Source organism: Pundamilia nyererei, unplaced genomic scaffold, assembly GCF_000239375.1.
Source record: "Pundamilia nyererei isolate P.nyererei 1_Seehausen unplaced genomic scaffold, PunNye1.0 scaffold00042, whole genome shotgun sequence".
Taxonomy (NCBI): domain Eukaryota; kingdom Metazoa; phylum Chordata; class Actinopteri; order Cichliformes; family Cichlidae; genus Pundamilia; species Pundamilia nyererei.
In genome coordinates this window covers 3,848,288-3,866,060 of record NW_005187443.1, presented here as the reverse complement: position 1 = coordinate 3,866,060, position 17,773 = coordinate 3,848,288, and the positions used below count along the sequence as shown (strand labels likewise).

Genomic DNA, 17,773 nt, shown 5'->3' with positions numbered 1-17,773 from the left:
TTTTATTTCCAGCCCTGAGTCATTGTTGTTACAGAAAAAACTAACACAATAGTTTGCAGGTCATCATTATACCTCCCAGCATTTGGTTTAATCTGTTATTACTTTTTCTATAGTTGCATTTTTCACCCCAGTTTTATGGTTATTGTTGCAAAGAAACTACCACAAATGCTTCCAGGTAATAAGCCACAACATCAAACATATAATATTTACTTTATTACATTCAAACAAAGGGGGGAGGGGCAGGAGGAGGGGGGGAGTTAAGGCCATAAAGTAGCTTTAATTTCTGTATTATCATATGGTCATAGTGTCCTAATAAGTAAAAACATCTGTACACAGATTATCTCTGTAATCCTGACAGGTTACTATACTACCTAAACAAACACTTTACAGTACAAACTACTGTTACTAAATGGTTCTGTGCATTTTATACATTTCAGTCAGAGGATCAGCTTAAAACCAAGGTTGATACAAGTATTACCTGGTTATTACCTTGTAATTACATGTAATTAAATGTTATTACCACCACAAGTCTGAAGTGGCAGTCCTGTTTCTTCTATGCTAACTAATGGCAGCAGCGTCATATTTGGTGTACAGGCATTAAAGTGGTATCAGTATTCCACTCTAACGCTACACTAGGAAAAAAAAGGAAAAAAATGTCCTCCTGACCCCGAATGTCGATCTCTTGAAACTTAGTCTATAGTTTTCAAACTGAATAGTTTTCTTTTGTGTGTATGTTTGACGTCAGATCCCAAAAGATGTTAAAAAAATAACATTTCATGAGACATGCTGTGTAAAAGTAAAGTTCAAGATTTTATAACGTAATTAATTTATGATACGTCATTCAGTTCACACAAGTCAGCTTATTCATGTGCTCAAAAAATGAAAGTTAATTTGACATATTTTAAGAACTGTTGAGGAACGCGCTAACTTTTTAGATGATGCGCATGAAAGCACACTGTGTTGGTCAGGTGGAGTATTTAAAAGGGTGTTTTTTTTAAAAAAAAACACCAGATCACGTTGAGATGTCAACAACCTTCGAGTGTCCCGATAAGGAAGAAAGTAGGTGGCTAATGTTTGACAAGACTGTTGTGATGAAGGATCAAAGGTCCCAGTCTGTTTTTCTGTCACAGCCTCTTTCACACTTGAGAGGGATTTCTGTCTGGGAGAGAGCGTATTTCATGAGGGTGAGTGTGTCTCTGAAAATACTCAATAAGTCAGTGGATTTTTACAAACTACTTTTAAATACTATGCACGTTAAATCCAAAGGCACCACGTCATCTTCATCATCGTGATGGAACTGGCCTTTTATCCGGCGCTGGCACTGATGTATTTCTTTGGAGTGATGAAGGCCGCGCAGGATGACCGGGTGGAGCTGACCGACCACGCGTCGATGAACGTGTTCTGTCTGTTCGTGCTGGCACAGCCGCTGTGTCTCGTAATCGGTGGATACACTGGCATGGCTACTTACCTTCTCACCGTTCTGGTATCCTACAACTTCCTGCCATGGAAAAGCAGCACAAAAAAGCAAGCAAAAGAAAAAGACTCAGAGAAGAAGACAAAGTGAGAGGCAGAAGCACACATTACATGGAAATACCAAGAAAGTGGATTCAAAAGGGGACTGGAAAGTATTTAAATAAAGAAAAAAAATTATAAATAAATAGCTATTTCACAACACATTATGTGTGATTTAACCTGTTGTCATAAATCTGTTGTTTTGTCTGCAGTTGTAATGATCTGTGAGAAAGTATTTGTATTTTCATACACAAAGTGACCCATTTTATGATTCTTGATGTAGATGATGTTGTTGTAAATACATTCAGCTGGGTGACTCAAGAGCCACAAGAGAGAAAATTGCAAACAAAAGGAACATTAAATCCAAAAAAACTTCACCAAGTGAAAAAATATACAGAATAGTGCACAGCACAAACAGAGCTATCCTTGAAATCAATCATTTCTAGACCTACTGACTGGGAACTTTTCAAATAAGTTGCATACTTACTTCCACACCTTTATGATCAGGTTAGATGAGAGGATCAACTCCATATTTTGTAATACTGAGCTAAAGCCAGCAGCCTGTGAGTTTAGCACAAAGATGGGAACGGGGCAAACTAGCTAGCATGTTGTGCAATCTGTTGTTTCGTTTTGGGGGGGGGGGGGTTCCCTTTCTTTTTTCTATTTTCTTACAACATTACAGATAAATAGAGAGCCATAAAGGTATCTTTGGACTGATTCAACCTAGGTCTTTATGCTAAGACTCCATAACAAGCCATCTAACAATTAATGATGGTGGAGCTCCGGTTAGAGATCCTTTCCCCAGATTAACTTAAATTGTATGCAATAAGCAAAAGTTGGAGCTAGGGTCATAAAGCTCACAGCAACCTTAATAAGTTGCCCATAATACTGATTTCCCTGTCTCTCGTGGAGTTAAGGAAACTGGCAAGATGGCAAGTACTGTAGATATCATGAACTTAACCCATGGTTGGTTTTTTTTTTGGCTTTTTTCAACATTATTGACAGACAGTAAGAGGAAAGCAGAGGGAGAGCGTCACCTGCTCAACACTGAGTCAAACCAGCGTCCCCTTAGCCCTAAACCCATCGCCTGCTTCGTTGCATGATGCTTCACGTTAAAATTGATTCAGTCAACCACTCACTTTTTTTTATTTACCACATTTTACAAGACTTAGTTGTTGGTTGTTGGAAGAATTAACAGTGAGGTGCTCTATTCTCAGCTGCACTGATTACACCAGGCGCTGTCACATCTTAGCCAAATTAAATAGTCAGAGGTCACAGTTACGCACTGGAGATAATTATGGCGACAGGAGGATAGCATATTCTAAAATAGTTTCAGGTCTTCATCACAGCAAAGGGGAAATCATCAAAGGAGTTTGGGCTCATCATAATGGTTTGAGGTAATTGTTGTATAACTGTAGAGGCGCACTGTGGTCTCAGGACAGCAGCCACTAAGGGAAATCAGAACCTGTGTGGAACAGATCTTCTTATTCGACTCTTGGCAAGAAGTGTACTTCTCAAAATGAAAAATTGTTCCTTTAAAACTGAGAAAATGATTCAGTGAACATCTCCGAATTATAATTACATTGTTAATGTCATAATATGAAGCCAATTAGCTCTGGACTGTAAAGTTTGTCAGTGACAAACAAAGAAAGCGTTGGTTTTCACCTATGACAGTGACACTGAATGTGTCTCTGGCCTTATAGCTGAGTCATTTCTAGTGAACCTGCCTACTTGAATATGACTAATCTGTCAATTAATTAAGTATTCAGTATATTATACACTCATGAACAGTGTTTCACAAAAGCTCCCACTAAACATAATTATTAAATCAGCACTGTGCTTTTTCCGTCTGTGTTCATGAATGACTGAGTGTCCCTCTGATGTGAATAAGCCTGGTACCACAGAGCATCGGGGTGTGCGTAAACCCGGACTCAAAGAGAGAGTGCATAATGGGATTAGACTGTGGTATATGGCTGATAGTCCAAGGCTGTGCTCAGTGGGTGCACAAATGTGCAAATGCTTGCTGTTTGAGTGAAAAACAGTGGTTTGTTTTTTTGCAGGAAAAGAAGTTTATTAGTTCTTCAGCGCTAATATCCTCAGTTCACGACTGTCTCTCAGAGTACCTCTCACTTATTTCTCTTCCTAAGTGTGAATTTATGTAGAGTGAATAAGGTTCTAACCTAAAGTGTCAATCATTCGCTATAAAGGCTCTAATTCCACAGTTATTATCCGTGTATATGTTCTTTCAAGGTATAGCATTAGCAAATTGTTCAGCTTTTGCGCTCCACACATTTGTTCAGTTTCCTATTCAATATGTGTGGAGCATGTTCTCAGTTTACCTCCCTTAATGTCACACTGGAGGTGCTTCCTACTGCGTCTTCATTTTATTTAAAATAATAAGCCTGCAGCTTCCCATTTATTGTAACCCCTCCCCCCCTCAACATGATTCTTCTTCTTCCCCAGCCAGCACTCAAAACCAAACTCCTTTCTTTTTTGTGTTTCATCTTCTGTCTCAGTCTTAATCCTTTTCCACAGTTGGGCTCGTTTCCATAATGTCGCTCCTCCTCGCTTGCATTATCATCAAAAAGGGGGGGACTCTAATAAATTATATAATAAAGTGTCATTTCTGTTATTGTCTATTTAGGATCAGTCATATAAAGTAAGGTTTTAAGAATTCAGTTGGAAAAGTGTGTGTGCTTCCTAAGTGGCAGCTCATAACACACTGAGCAGTTGCGACAATGTCAATTTTAGTTCTATTTATTATTAAAACTGAAACAAAAGCACCTTTCATGCTGGTGAATGTGTATCATACATTAGCTTTGAACTTCAGGCATATTCAGTTTGGGCTCTGTTTTGGTTTCCACTGATTACCAAGGAAAATGTCTGGGTCTTTAGCTAAATTATCCACTATGTCTATGCTAACAGGCAGCATCAAGCTGTGTTTTGGCAGGTGAACAGTACTCATGTATGAGCCTTTAATTTAAATCCCTTTTAAGATATGGGGAGTTGGACTGCGCAACTACTGCTGCTGGTACTGTGAGGCTCACCTGTGAAAATAAAGACAGCATCAGTCAGAGTTTTAGGTGTTTAAAGCTTTTGTAACACAAGCAGAAAATGTTAAAGCTGACAGGAATATCAGTAGTTCTGCAGGTATTTCCTTACTGTAAAAATCAAAGAGTTGAACTGAGAATGTCTGCAACGTCCACAGATTTCTTTCTGCAAACTGTGGAAAGTGACAGACCAGCCAAGTGGCCCACTGACACTGCCATTATTGCAAAAACCCAAGGTTACTGTGATACTGGAAACTTTCATTTTGTTTTACCTACCAGTACACTCTGGATATAGAACACAGCTACACTCTCGGGGTATTTGGCTGAGTTTCATATTGTGTTTTTTAGTTACAAGGTGATGAATATTGTAGGACAGGGACTGATGGATCAGCTAGTGAAAACAGACTTACTGGAACGTTGAAGTGTAATGAAACAGACGGAGGCATTCAAATGAAATTTCAGCAGTTTGCTGTATGAAGAGAGCAGATGGAGCACATGCAGCTGGGATGTGACAGGGTTTGTGTATGGATGTTTATTTGTTTGTGACTGGCATCGTCAAATGGTTTCTGCCTCCTCTGAGGCGTTAATGGCCATCGTACATCACAGTGCTTGTGTCTCCCATCGCGGCTGGGCCAGGCGCAGCCCGACACAAGTTAATGATCAGAGTTTGCAAAGGAAATGAAGATTTATGAGTTTTGGAAATGCATCTCTATCCCTGAAGTAGAAAGAAATGAATCTAGTTGAAAAACATGCCCTCCCATGTCTACATTTCATCGTCTACAACCTGTTGGTCTGTTTGTACTGAATGATCATAACTCCTCTCCCATCTGCAACGTAAGAGATCCTTTGGTCTTTCATATCAGACAGATTCGAGAGCTAAGAAGTTAGAAAGCTGGGCAAATACGATAACTAATAACAAAACTAAATGTCTGATAATGAGTTTCATCTTCTCCAAAGGGACTTTTGATATTTCTTTATGATCCACAATAGAGCTTTGGTAACCTTTATTTAAATTATCCTTTGAAGAATGCTCATTACTCATTCGTCAAGCTTAGTGAGATATATCTGGTACAGGAATACCACATAATCCGCATATTCTTACATTTAAAGGGCTAAAATCAGTGAATGTTGATGACATTTTGCTTGAAAAACTACTCAAAATGCGTACAGAAGAAGTCTAAAAGATCTGAGCCGGATGCACAAACATTACATCGCATTGAATTCAAAACCACAAAATGCACTTGTTTTGAACTGATTTATTGTCTTGAGGAAACACTGGATCCTTCTTTAAATATTTATTTACATTATTTACAGTTCAAACCTATTTTACATGGGTTGGTTGCATGCACATTATCATATATATATATTAAAAAAAAAGTACAGATATTTACAGTCATTTAAGAGGGAGTAGTCTGTGCAATAAAAGGCACACATGACCTTTGACCCTGCATGAATGTCCCACAAGTACATTTTTCACAGACACTGCCACATATTGTTACCATGCTACACACACCAGGAGAAAAAAAGCACTCGAGCCGCTGCAGAGGAGACGTGTGTTGGTGTGTGATAGAGATTCACTGACAAGCAGCAGAGCCGTAAAGTGCCCTCTTGATTGTGCCTAGACACGATCCTATCCTCTCAGCAGCCTGAGGCAAAGTTGAAAGTCTTTTTCAGCCATAATGATAAAGCAAGCAGAGACGGTGACTCACTAAGAACAGAATTCCACAATCTGTAGGACAATCTACAGTCATCAGAGATTCAGGATATTTGGCGAATGATTATCAATGTCCTACGTGCACCTTCTGTTTGATAAGGCAGTAAGGCCTGTTGGATGAGGCATGAGGCTAATGCTGAGAGACTGACTACTTGAGTTTTTTTCCCCCCCATACAGTCATAAGACGGCTGGGCTGGAAACAAAGGGCTAAAGGTGGTAATCACACGATTGGTCTGACTGGCAGCTTGACTCTCCAATCTGTTCTGTAGTCCTATGTTGAATTTTCTTGCCTGTGAAAACTAATAGATTTATATTTTGTATTCAGTCAATTCACCATTTGCTAAGCCCCACCACCAAAACAGCAACAGACCAAGTCATAGTTTCAAAAATGTAATAAGAAAAAGCGAATTTGGATTTGTAAACATGCTAAAATATTGTGAACGGGCCTCTACTGTGATCAATATCCTGTGTAAAGAGATAATAATAGTAGCACTGTCTATTTTATCCTTTACAGAAGTAAATGACAGTAGCAAGTAAGCAGTTTACCACCTACAGAAGTACCCTAGCATTATTTCCTAAACCAAATGACAATTTCACATTGTGTAGGGCTACATTACAAAAATACCTGTTCAGAACTGGAACAACTACAGCAATGAGAGCAAAGAGTAACAAAAGCAGCTCTGCCCTCATCTTTATTTGGTTTGGAGGGAAATGAGCACTGAAACCTGTTTTAAAGAGCATCAGATTTGCTCGCTGGGTTTTTGTTACATTTTCTGCAGCAAAAGAAAATGACCTTGCAAGAATAGATAAAAATAAATCAAACCACTGTGACGCCTGTCCAAGTATGTCCTTATATATAGCTGTGGATTTCCACAGCTATCAATATAAACTGTGAACATGTACCAACACTAACTTGTAGTGGGGCTCAGCAAATGGTTGTGTGAGCGCTTGTTTTGTTGTTCGCAGCTTTGCTTTTTTAACTAACACTGGGGGTGCTGCTTTTGGATATTTAATGTTTAACAAGATGTGCAACTAGTCGACTAGACATTTAAATATTGCTGCTCTTGCTAATCAGTGCTAGTCAGTTAAATGTATTGTCCTTTTTTTCTTCATGTACAACGGCAATAACTGGTTCAAAGAACTTGCTGCGCCACCGTGGCATCTGGTGCTAACCATGCTAGCCAGTGCTGTTGTGCAGAATTTTAAAAAACTAAATTAAGAGAGACTGTATGTCAGCTTTGTCACGATAAACTGGAAAGTAACCAGGCATCTGACGTGATGTGCAACGATATTGTGCACTGGAATGTGGACGCTAGGAAGAGCCCAACGCTACTGTAGCTAGCCCTGCTAAGGTTAGCCAAAGGTTAGCCACCACTGCAAAATACTTTTTGTTTTTGCAACATTATACATGGCAGAAAGTGCTATACAGATAAGTAAATTTGAAATACTAACTGATAACAATTAAACATGATTAACGGTTTCATATGGCTCCACACAAAATATGTCTGGCCAATGTTATTATTTTATCTCATCTAACTTACTAGCAAAATTAGTCTTTAGGAAGATTCCTATTGATTACAGATTAATGGGTTTTACAGATTAAGCAACATATCAGCTGGAGCTATAAAAATCTACAACTTCTTCTTCCCATGATTATAAAAAAAATGGACAACAGGGATCTGTCTTTTTTATGACAGAATTATTATCTTACATAATATATCAGCAGAAACATTATTATTACTCATTTCTACTCCTACTACAGATCTAAATGGATGTCCTCTTTTCAGTATGTTTTTCATGGCTGGAGCTTTTCTTTGTAAACTGAGTCTAAAACATGGCTTAATTACATAGCTGCAAAACAGCCTTGTGTTCATTTTCAAAGTATGACTAAATCTAGCTATCAGAGATTCAGCTGAAGTCAGCCAATGAGAAAGGAGCGACACTTAATCTCAATGGCATCTCCTCTGTAATACGTTAAAAGTAATTGGCACAACTATTTACACATCGTCAAGTAATGAAGTGATGCTGAAGTACAAGTCTCAGAGTTTGGGGCAACTCAAGGTTGGGCTGATCCAAGGTCAGATGATAGTTTATTGCTTCTGCATGTTTATAATAACTCTCTGAGTAGATTTTATGCAGAGTCATCATTTTTGTATTGCATCTTTTGCGTGACGCATTAACAGTCAACAAGTCCAAATTCAGACATTTAGGAGATTTTGATTCAGGTGTACATCATTTAAATTACCCCTTCCCCCCAAAGGTGTTTCTGGACTTCTGATCAGCACCATCTGCATCGTTCAGAAAATGTACAAGCACAGGGCACCACAGAGAGTGCCTAAAGCTACAGAACTACAAGATCCTAGCATTAAATAGAAATATGGAGATGTTTTGAAAAATGAGCTAAATCCTTTCTCAGCATTATTACCATGTGAAACACATCACCAACCTGGTGAGCAGGGTCAGTTTGGCTAATTGGCACAGATAAATACATAGTGTACGGTGGAGTCAAAGTATACAACTTGTTAGTTTGGGAGTTTAATTACCCCACTGATCACATTTTTCAACACTCAGTCCAGTTTTATATTCAAACTACTATACAAATACCCTATTTTGTACATATTTATGGTCAAAATTCAGTGCACATCTTCTTCTTTGGCCAAATTGGGAAGATGCTATCTTAACTGTGTACGCTCTGTACACAAAAGCACAGTACAAAGATAACAAGTAAAGGGAATCAGATGCAAAATCAAAACATGAAAATGGCTATTTTACAGACTGACAGTACCATTTTTCTCAAAGTAAAAAAATCTGTCAAACAAGGCATTTGTTTGATTCAAAAAGCTAGCTAAATTCACAGGGTCAAGTTATGACTAATATTATCCTTCAACCTTTACCTGAGTTTCTAATCATAGCAAAAATAACACCCAAGAATGCTTCATCATACTGACCCCATAAAAATGTTTGCATTCATTACAACCTCCCCACCTAAAAAAAAGAACTCCAAAACCCCGATAAAGTGGCACGCAAAAGTTTGAGCATCCCAAGAGATCTGAGATCTCAGACCTTAGTTCTGTCGTTTGGGCCGTGGCTTGATGATGATGCAAATTATTAAAGGCTTTGCAAATACTCATGCTCCAACACTAGAGCAGTCACTGTCCTCCTTCAGCAGCTGCCTAGCACTCTAAAAATGTAAATAATTGATGCCCACACAGCAACAGCTATAAGAAGATAGGAAAGTGTTTTTGAGGAGGCGGTCAGTTAGTAAACATAAATGAGAGATGGTGGTTAAAAGGAACGATGGATGGTTAAGTTGAGGTCTAGAAATCCTAAAGAGAAGTCTGGTGGACCGATGAAGTCACAACAGAAGTTTGCGGTCACAGTGTATAAAGACGTCTGGGGAGAGTTCAGGTGGTAAAGTGGGCTGTCTACCAATCAGAAAGTCAGTGGCTCGATCCCTGACTCCTTCAGTCCACGTGCCGGGAAAACCCTGGCCAAGATACTGAAGTTAGCCACAATGTGCCACTGGAGTGTGACTCTGTGTCAGTGGTAGAAAGTGAATTTTCTGAATGAAACTTGTAGAAAAAGCTTTGAGTGCTCAGTTGGTTGGATGAAAAAAATTAATACTTAAGTCAATAAATCGAGCTTTGGTCTTATGTTTAAGTCAGTGGCTGGGGAAACCTTTTTTTGCAAAAAAAACGCTAAAATAAAAATTTACAAACATTACTTGCCAAGCCATTGGCACTAATAGACATTTTTAAAGGGGGTGCTCAAACTTCTGCATGTCACTGTTTTTGGAGTGTAAGCAGCTTCAAACTCATGTTGGACACATGAAACAGCAGCAGAACATACTCACGTATCAGAGCAGAGTTGATAGAAAGCCTGCTGAAAGCACTTCATACTCTCAGCACGCTTTTGAACGTGAACACTGTTTTATGATCCCAGCATCACTTAACTCAACTACATACTGTATGTCTCTGGGTCTTTTATAAGGAAAAGTGCACTAAATCACCAATATATTATTTTTTTAACAAACCGAGTGATATTGCCTAACTGAACGAAGCTTAGCTGTAATACTAAGAGAGTGTGAATTGTGTGTTGCTGTTTTTTTGTAATTGAACGGTAAGACATCTATGTGTTAAAAGAAGCTCTTGTCATTTTGGAGCAGTACAGGAAAAGTTAATAGATGTGAATGCTTGCCATTTTAAGGTGTCAGACAAAAAAAAACAAAGGAGATTTTTAAATGACTTTAAAGAGTCGCTGTCACCCGTCGACATGTATGGACGTGTACGTTTGTCTCAGTGGAACATGGCAGTGCTGAATCCGTTTCATTAAAGAGACACTAAATCAACACAGTGAGGGACGTCAGGACCTATCAGGCAAGATGGATAACCGAAACATCCTCTGAAATTGTCTATTTGTGTGTGTCCACAGTTTGTGCATATGTATGTGCTGCCCACACACATAATCTGCCACATAAACAGATTTGTACATCAGTGCACAGGTATAGGAAGTTTATTCCTGTCTGTAAGTATAGCAGCAAATAGTGGGTGGAAGAAAATTGGGATGTTAATAATAAATCCCTCTCAGTTATGACCTACTTTCACCCAAGTAATCTTGCCTGAAAAGCTGGTGAGAGCTGCGAGACCTCTAATTAAATTGGCTTCCTGGAGAAGTAGCTGGGAAAGAGGTGGACTCCTCAGTAAGGCTGGTCAGTCTGACACTCTTACTAACCTCAAAGATCAGAGTGGAGCAGGAAAAAAGGCCGGGGGAAACGAGTAGCGCTCCTATTATGCTTTGCGTCGAGGATAAATGGCAGGTATGAGCCACACACACTGAAGGTTGGTTTGGATAATGATCTGGCTCTCTGCCCTCGATGCGGCACTCAAGAACGTGTGAGGAGTGTCTTCTGTTTGTGTCGTGTGCATCTGCAGGGGTGTTTCTTATTTTTGCCGCAGTTAGCACTTCACAGAGCAGATAATAAAGTCTGTTCGGGTCCTCCAGGACCAGTGCTACCTCGGTTGTGCTACTGGACGTGTTTCCTATTTGCAAGGTCAGCAGCCAGACAGTCTGATAACCCGAGGCCCACAGAGGACAAATCCACACAGAGACCAGGAGCTACTCAGAGCATTAAAGAAAAAAAGACTTCAATATGTGGAGCACCAGGTGTTTTTGTACACGGAGACCCGTAAAAATGTTCACTCCCACCTCATACTGTAAGTCCAAAACAACTGAGGTAGGGAAAATAATAAATTAACACAAGATATTACAAAAATGAAAAACAATAAAGTTCCACTAAGATAGTGAGAGGAAGTTGATCGTAAAGGGAGAAAACACAGTCAAAAGCAGAAGACTAAGTGATGGTATTTCCAAGATAGTCTGTTGATCCACTGCTGTGAACACACAGTATGATTGTCCACTTGTGTTCAGCGTCCTAACAGCCACAACGCTCCCGAATGGATGAACACAGGTCTCAGTTCTTTAGCGTCCCTCTTGGGGTTTTGTTTTTTTTTTTTTTTAAATTCAGGCTGTGTCTTAATTTTCAAACAACAGATGCATGAATACACATGTCTCTGAGCAGGTCCAGCTCACTGTTTGAAGGAACAGAAGGACACTTTTTCATTTATTTGACACCAAGTTGCAGTAGTTTTCATGTCAGGAGAGAATCCCTTTTTGCCTGATGCACACACACAGCCAGGCACGATGCTGTTTATCTTTTCCAAGTAGCACCACATTTGAATGGCACTTTCAAATTGGCAGTAAAAAACAATCTGAAAGGCAAAGACTTTTTCTTTTGACTACATATTTCACCTCGGCTTTGTCGTGTTGCCTTGTGACAAAGAAGGACAAAAAAAGACACTCCGATCGCCTTGGAAACTGTGATTTCAGTGTCACATTTCTGTGGTAGAAGCGAGCAGGTCACAGATCAGTGGCTCAAGTTGTGGAAAAATGGCTGACAAAGGAACCGCCGTCCCGCCGGTTCTCACCTCTTCCTCCACACCTTTGACAGCCAGATCTTCACCGTCTTGTCGCTGGAGACGAAGAGACAGAGAGGTGGGATGATGAGCAGTCGAAAATCAAGGCGAACACAACAAAGGGGAGAAAATAACAGAACATCAATCAGGCACTCCTGCTTTCAAAACAAGTCATTGTACATCAGACACAACACAAAGACACGAACTTCAAAGAGCACTTCGAACACACACAGACTTCATTAAAGACCCTTCCACATGGTGTCATAGTAAAAACACCTCTCCAACCTAAAGTTTAGGAGCAGGTTCATAACTCTGCAACAAGTAAATCCAATTAACCCGCCCACAGCATCACTGTTACTCTGCTAACCGTGCAGATTCATTTTCACAGTTCCGCTTGCTCATTCTCACCGTTCAGGTCCACTTTGTATTAGTCAATTGGGTAACGCACAGAACAACATCGCAGTTTCAATTAACACTACACACATATGTTGCTCATAAGACTGTCCAAAGTCTACCCCGCTGCTCGCTCCATGGCAGCAGGCTTCAGCCTCTCGCACAACCCTGGTAAAGGTAAGCGAAAGAGACTGGGTGGATTTTTTAAGCTATAGACGGTATACATAAGATGGACGTAGTGCTGTGATGTCACCCACTGGTCACAAAGTAGCGTTTTTGAAGTGTTGACTTGATCATTTCTTTTTTCACAGCATTAACTACAGCCTTACTGCTTCCACAGGACTTAAGAAGGCAAATAGAAATCAGGTACTGCTAATCAAATTCACTTGGTTTAATTGATCATGAGCAAGTGTGAGCACTCCAATAAAAGCAGAAACTTTGGCAGTTTTCTGGTGTGTTAACAGAGCGCCAATCTTCCCAGGAGTGGACATCCCTGTGTGCGACAGATGGCCTCAAGCACCGCAGCAAATCTACAACAGAGAGGCTGAAAAAGAAAAGAATAAAAGTGTTGCAAAAGACTGATAAAGTCATACAGTTACTGCTGCTATAATCTAGCGAATCATGGGATGAATTTAGTTTTTCACAGCACTACATGGAGCTTTTTCCAAGCTAAAGCCTGTTTTATTTTTATTTTTTATTTTTATTTTCTTCTTTTGACTGCTCCGCCACAGGAGATTGTCTACTGCCATCTCACCTTTTCTCTAGCATCCTCTTCTGCCACTTCAACCCTCTCCATGTCGTCCTTAACTACATACATGAACCTCCTCTGTAATCTTCCTCTTTTTCTCCAACATGGCAACTCTATATTCAGCATCCTTGGTCCAATATATCCACTATCCCTCCACTGCACATGTCAAAACCAGCCTTGAGTCTCTAACTCTATCTCCATACTGCTCAGCCTAATCCTGTCCATCCTGCTCATGCTAAATGAAAATCTTACCATCTTCGGCTCAGCTTGCTGTCATCAAAGGAAGTCTCAAGTTGAACAACTATACCATTTCCCTTGTTCTCTTTTACCTCTTTATGAATGCACTCACAGTTGCAGCTTATATCTAAATAAATAAAACAATTCTCATCTTAAAATCTCCCCCGCAGCCTGGACGGACCCTGAAGACAGCCATGTTTGCTGAACACCGGCAGAAATACTGCCCATTATTGATTAAACAAATATACGGTGGCATTGATTTTCTCATCTTCAAATCTCATTGAAGCAACTATGTAACTAAATGTCAAAATAGTCATTTTTAATAGTCCAGCACGCACAGACAGAATACATCTGCACGCACACACACACACACACACACACACACACACACACACACACACACACACACACACACACACACAAATGACAGATTCAGAACAGAGCTGTGAGCTGCTTCCAGTCGAGAAGAAGCTGTTTGTCTTTGTGGAAGAAGGGGTCCGCAATCAAACCATTAACCACGAACAGATTACAAACTGAGCCAAACAGACCGGCACAACAAAAACACCAACAAAAAAATAAATAAATAGAAAAAAGAGAAAAGCAAAGCGATACAAACTTGTGTCACCCACGTAAGAAAATTCATAGTAGGGAAAAGAAAAAAGGCAAGGAGAAGAAAGAGGAAGTAAGTTAAGACGATACCAGAGGAGGGAAGGATTGGTGAGCAGAGAACAGGCAATCATGGGAGGCTGGTGGCTCGGCCCTTGATGGCCAGGACCCGTCGAGGAAGACACGGGGTCAAGCCTGGCACATAGTTCCACAGCTTCACCCTGCAGTCACTGGGTTTGACAGAACGGGGGAAAGCAGAGGGGCAGGAGGAAGGGAAGGGGTGAAGAACAAGGGAGGAGAGGAGGAAGGCGGTTTGAGAGACCAAACATGAGCCGCAGAGAAGGTGACCGAGAAACAGCGAGATTAAAGACGAGGATAAGAAGTGAAGGGAAGTTAGTCGATCTCAAGCGAAAGCCCAACAGCTGAATGAGGAGTGAACAAAATAAATAAAAGCCAGCAGACTGAGGAAACCACAAAATGTCTCACTGCATCACACACTTACAAGTAAATAAGCATTATCTTTGTCTGATGCCGCTGCGAGCTCAACAGAACAAATCTGGCCAAAAATAGGATGGAGTATGACCTTCTCACTGCTGACACATACCTGCGGATTACTGCCTGAGATAAAGTCAGCATGATTTAGAATTTCACTGAGAAAAACATTTTTGGCAAAGGGCAAACATTTTAGTATCCACTAGTTTATAAAACTCAATTGTAAGCACTACGCTCCCTGGTTCCCAACCTCCACACCCCATCCATGCTTTTAATAGGCTCACCCTTCAGTTGCTCTTACTGTCAACAACTCTTGTAGTGAGTTTAGATCACGGTCATTACAAAAGGGTAAAACTAATGCACATGCTGAGCACTATTATAGACAGCAGGGTGAGATTGCTATAGTGAATAATGCAAACTTTAAATATACATATGTGAGGAGCTACTGTAACTCTAATGGCCAAAAGTTAATACTGGTTCAAATAGAACGGTGTCAGATAACATGTTGCATCACAGTTTGTTGTAAATGGGGCTGCATAGCTGCAGACCAGTCAGGTCTGACCCCCAACAATGGGTACATGAGAAAAAGTATTCCCTGTGGCCTCTTTCCAGGAGCCACAAAGTAAAAATTGTTCAACAACGTTTTGAGGAGCACAAGAACCAATTTGAAGTGTTCATCTGGCACCAAAATTCCCCAGATCTCAATCCAATCAATCAATCATCTGCAGGATGTGCTAGACAGACAAGTCCGACCCATGAAGGCTCCACCTGGCAAACCTACAGGACTTAAAGGATCTGGGGCTAACATCTTGGTGTCAGATACCACAACACACCGTCAAGGGTCTAGTGGAGTTTGTGCCTCGACAGATCAGAGCTGTTTTGGCAGTAAAATGGGAACCAACACAATTTTAGGCAGGTGGTCATAACATTATGTCTAATCAATGTATTTAGACACTTTGATGGAGTTACATTACTATGACAGGGCACAGTTTTAAATGAAATTTACCTGGAAGCAGTAAAGATCTGTCTTGAGTTGGTACATATGGCATTAATGGGGCTCTCGTGACCTCTGATCTCTCCAATGGGAGTGAAGTTGTCGACGTTCCACACTTTCAGCATGCCGCCGCGGCAGCCGCTCAGCAGCATGGGCCTTCCTGGTACATATGCAAGAGCACACACCCAGTCCTTGTGGGCGTTTGGGATTTGCTGTGAATTCAAAGCAAAGAGATGTTGGGAGTTAAAGAAAGATGGGATTGCATTAAAAATGAATCCAGTGGTTTTAAAGCAGGTATGTTTGTAAGACATCTGGGTCACCATGTTCTATAAAGTAAGTTCTATAAAGTATGCTAAGTGCTTGGTGTTTAATGGATAGAAATTATCAACAGTAAAACAGGATTTGTTTATTTTTTTAATGGAAAAGGGTACAGCATTGTTGCTAGGCAACATATAAGAACATGTATGGTTGAGAGACTCAATAAGAGACTGTATTTAGACTCACTTACGTAGTTATTCTTAGCTCGTGTGTCTGCGCATTCAGTATTTCACAAAGGCAGCGCAATGTACGAGCTGAATGTGGAATATCTGTTTCATGTTTGCTAAGATAACCCCACTGACATTACAAAAATGCAGAAACTGTCAGAATGATATTAATTGTATTCATTTCAAGAGCACGCTCCAGAATTTATTTTTGTATTGTGACAAAGAGCATCTAAATGGACACTTGTTTTTTTTTTAAATTGCATTTATTTATGAAATAAAGGGAACAAATGAAGAACATAATGAACCATATCTTAGCAGAGGGGAGATATTAAACCTTGTAAATTATTTTTTCTTAAAATTAGGTGAAATATTCAAAAACGCGATTTGGATTTTGTGCAGGACTTTATTAAACTTTTATTATTACCTAAGCTTTGGCTTTGCTGTTGTTTTTCTTTTTTATTCTGTTTATCTCAGCCTACTGGGCTGCAGATTAATTTAGCTCTGAAGAGTGGAACACCTGCACAGGAGGATAACTTTTATTATGTTAATCTGCTTTTGCCTGTTTTATTTGCTTCTGACATTAATGTTATTTTCGTGCATTTTTCAGATATGCTTTTAATCAAAACAACAGCGCACTCTTCTAAAGTCACTCCTTACTTTTGTTCCCATCAGGTTCGTTTTGGTGGAGGTTTTTTTTTTGTCTGTTCTACTCCTCTAATTTGTACTAGCAGTTACTTATAAATGTATATGGCTGATTGGCATGTGTCGAAAAAGATGCACAATTTAAAACAGAACATATCTTATTCCACTTTTTCTTACTCTGCAGGAACGCAATTTACCATTAAAAATAAGGTTAATTTATGCTACAGCAGACCTGCAAATCACAAACTGCTACTGAACAATAGTCCGAGCTGGGAGAGATTTCAATGTTAGGAGGAAAATTATCCAAATAGCTATAATTTCCTCTGTACCACATAATCTACTGCAGAGTTCACATCGCTTTGAATAAACATAGGTGTGTGTTTAAAACAGCAAGACAAAGTAACTGTTGGATGAAAACTGTGTTTGGTTACATTGCCTGCTAGCAGACAAAGATGTTAACAGAGGACAGAAAGAACCTGAACACCCGCCCATGGTGCTCACACATAAGGATTATACTCAGACAGCCTTCTCAAGTATAGTATCTCCAGGTCACAAAAAAATAAAAGCAGACGTGGAATTTCACATGGAGCCTTGTGTTCACCCTCTGATGGTGAAATTTATAGTACATCAACGCAAATGGATCCAAGCTGACCCTCACAGATGTGTAAAGTGTAACACTAACAATAATCAGCTGAATTTAGGAAGGATCCTACTCTGGCAACATCTGTTTAATAAATATGTCTGGCTGCTTAATCATTCTATTATTCTTTCTATAATATTAATGGACTTTACAGGTTCCAGCTAATGATCGATACAAAAAAAGCTAAACTTAAGATCACAGTATCACAACCTTGAATTAAAACCTGCAACAGACGATCTGAAAAAGGTGTTTAATGCCAGAAAAGTTTAATAAAAAATAACAGTACAG

At 39.8% G+C, this 17,773-nt stretch overlaps 1 protein-coding gene across 7 annotated transcripts in view; it reads right to left on the bottom strand.

Annotated features, from left to right (window-relative positions):
• Positions 1–5,809: 5,809 nt before the first annotated feature.
• kif21b (kinesin family member 21B) overlaps positions 5,810–17,773 on the bottom strand; it is a 69,152-nt gene continuing 57,188 nt past the window's right edge. For 5 of the 7 annotated variants that reach the window (XM_005731377.1, XM_005731380.1, XM_005731382.1 and 2 more), the window contains 3 exons: positions 15,731–15,930; positions 14,326–14,462; positions 12,263–12,305 (listed from right to left, as the gene is read on the bottom strand). In XM_005731377.1, coding sequence (XP_005731434.1) covers positions 14,363–14,462; positions 15,731–15,930 — 300 coding nt within the window. In that variant the 3' untranslated portion in view covers positions 12,263–12,305; positions 14,326–14,362. Of the gene's footprint in view, positions 12,306–14,325; positions 14,463–15,730; positions 15,931–17,773 lie in introns of all 7 variants that reach the window. The other 2 variants (XM_005731381.1, XM_005731383.1) reach the window with 1 other exon arrangement.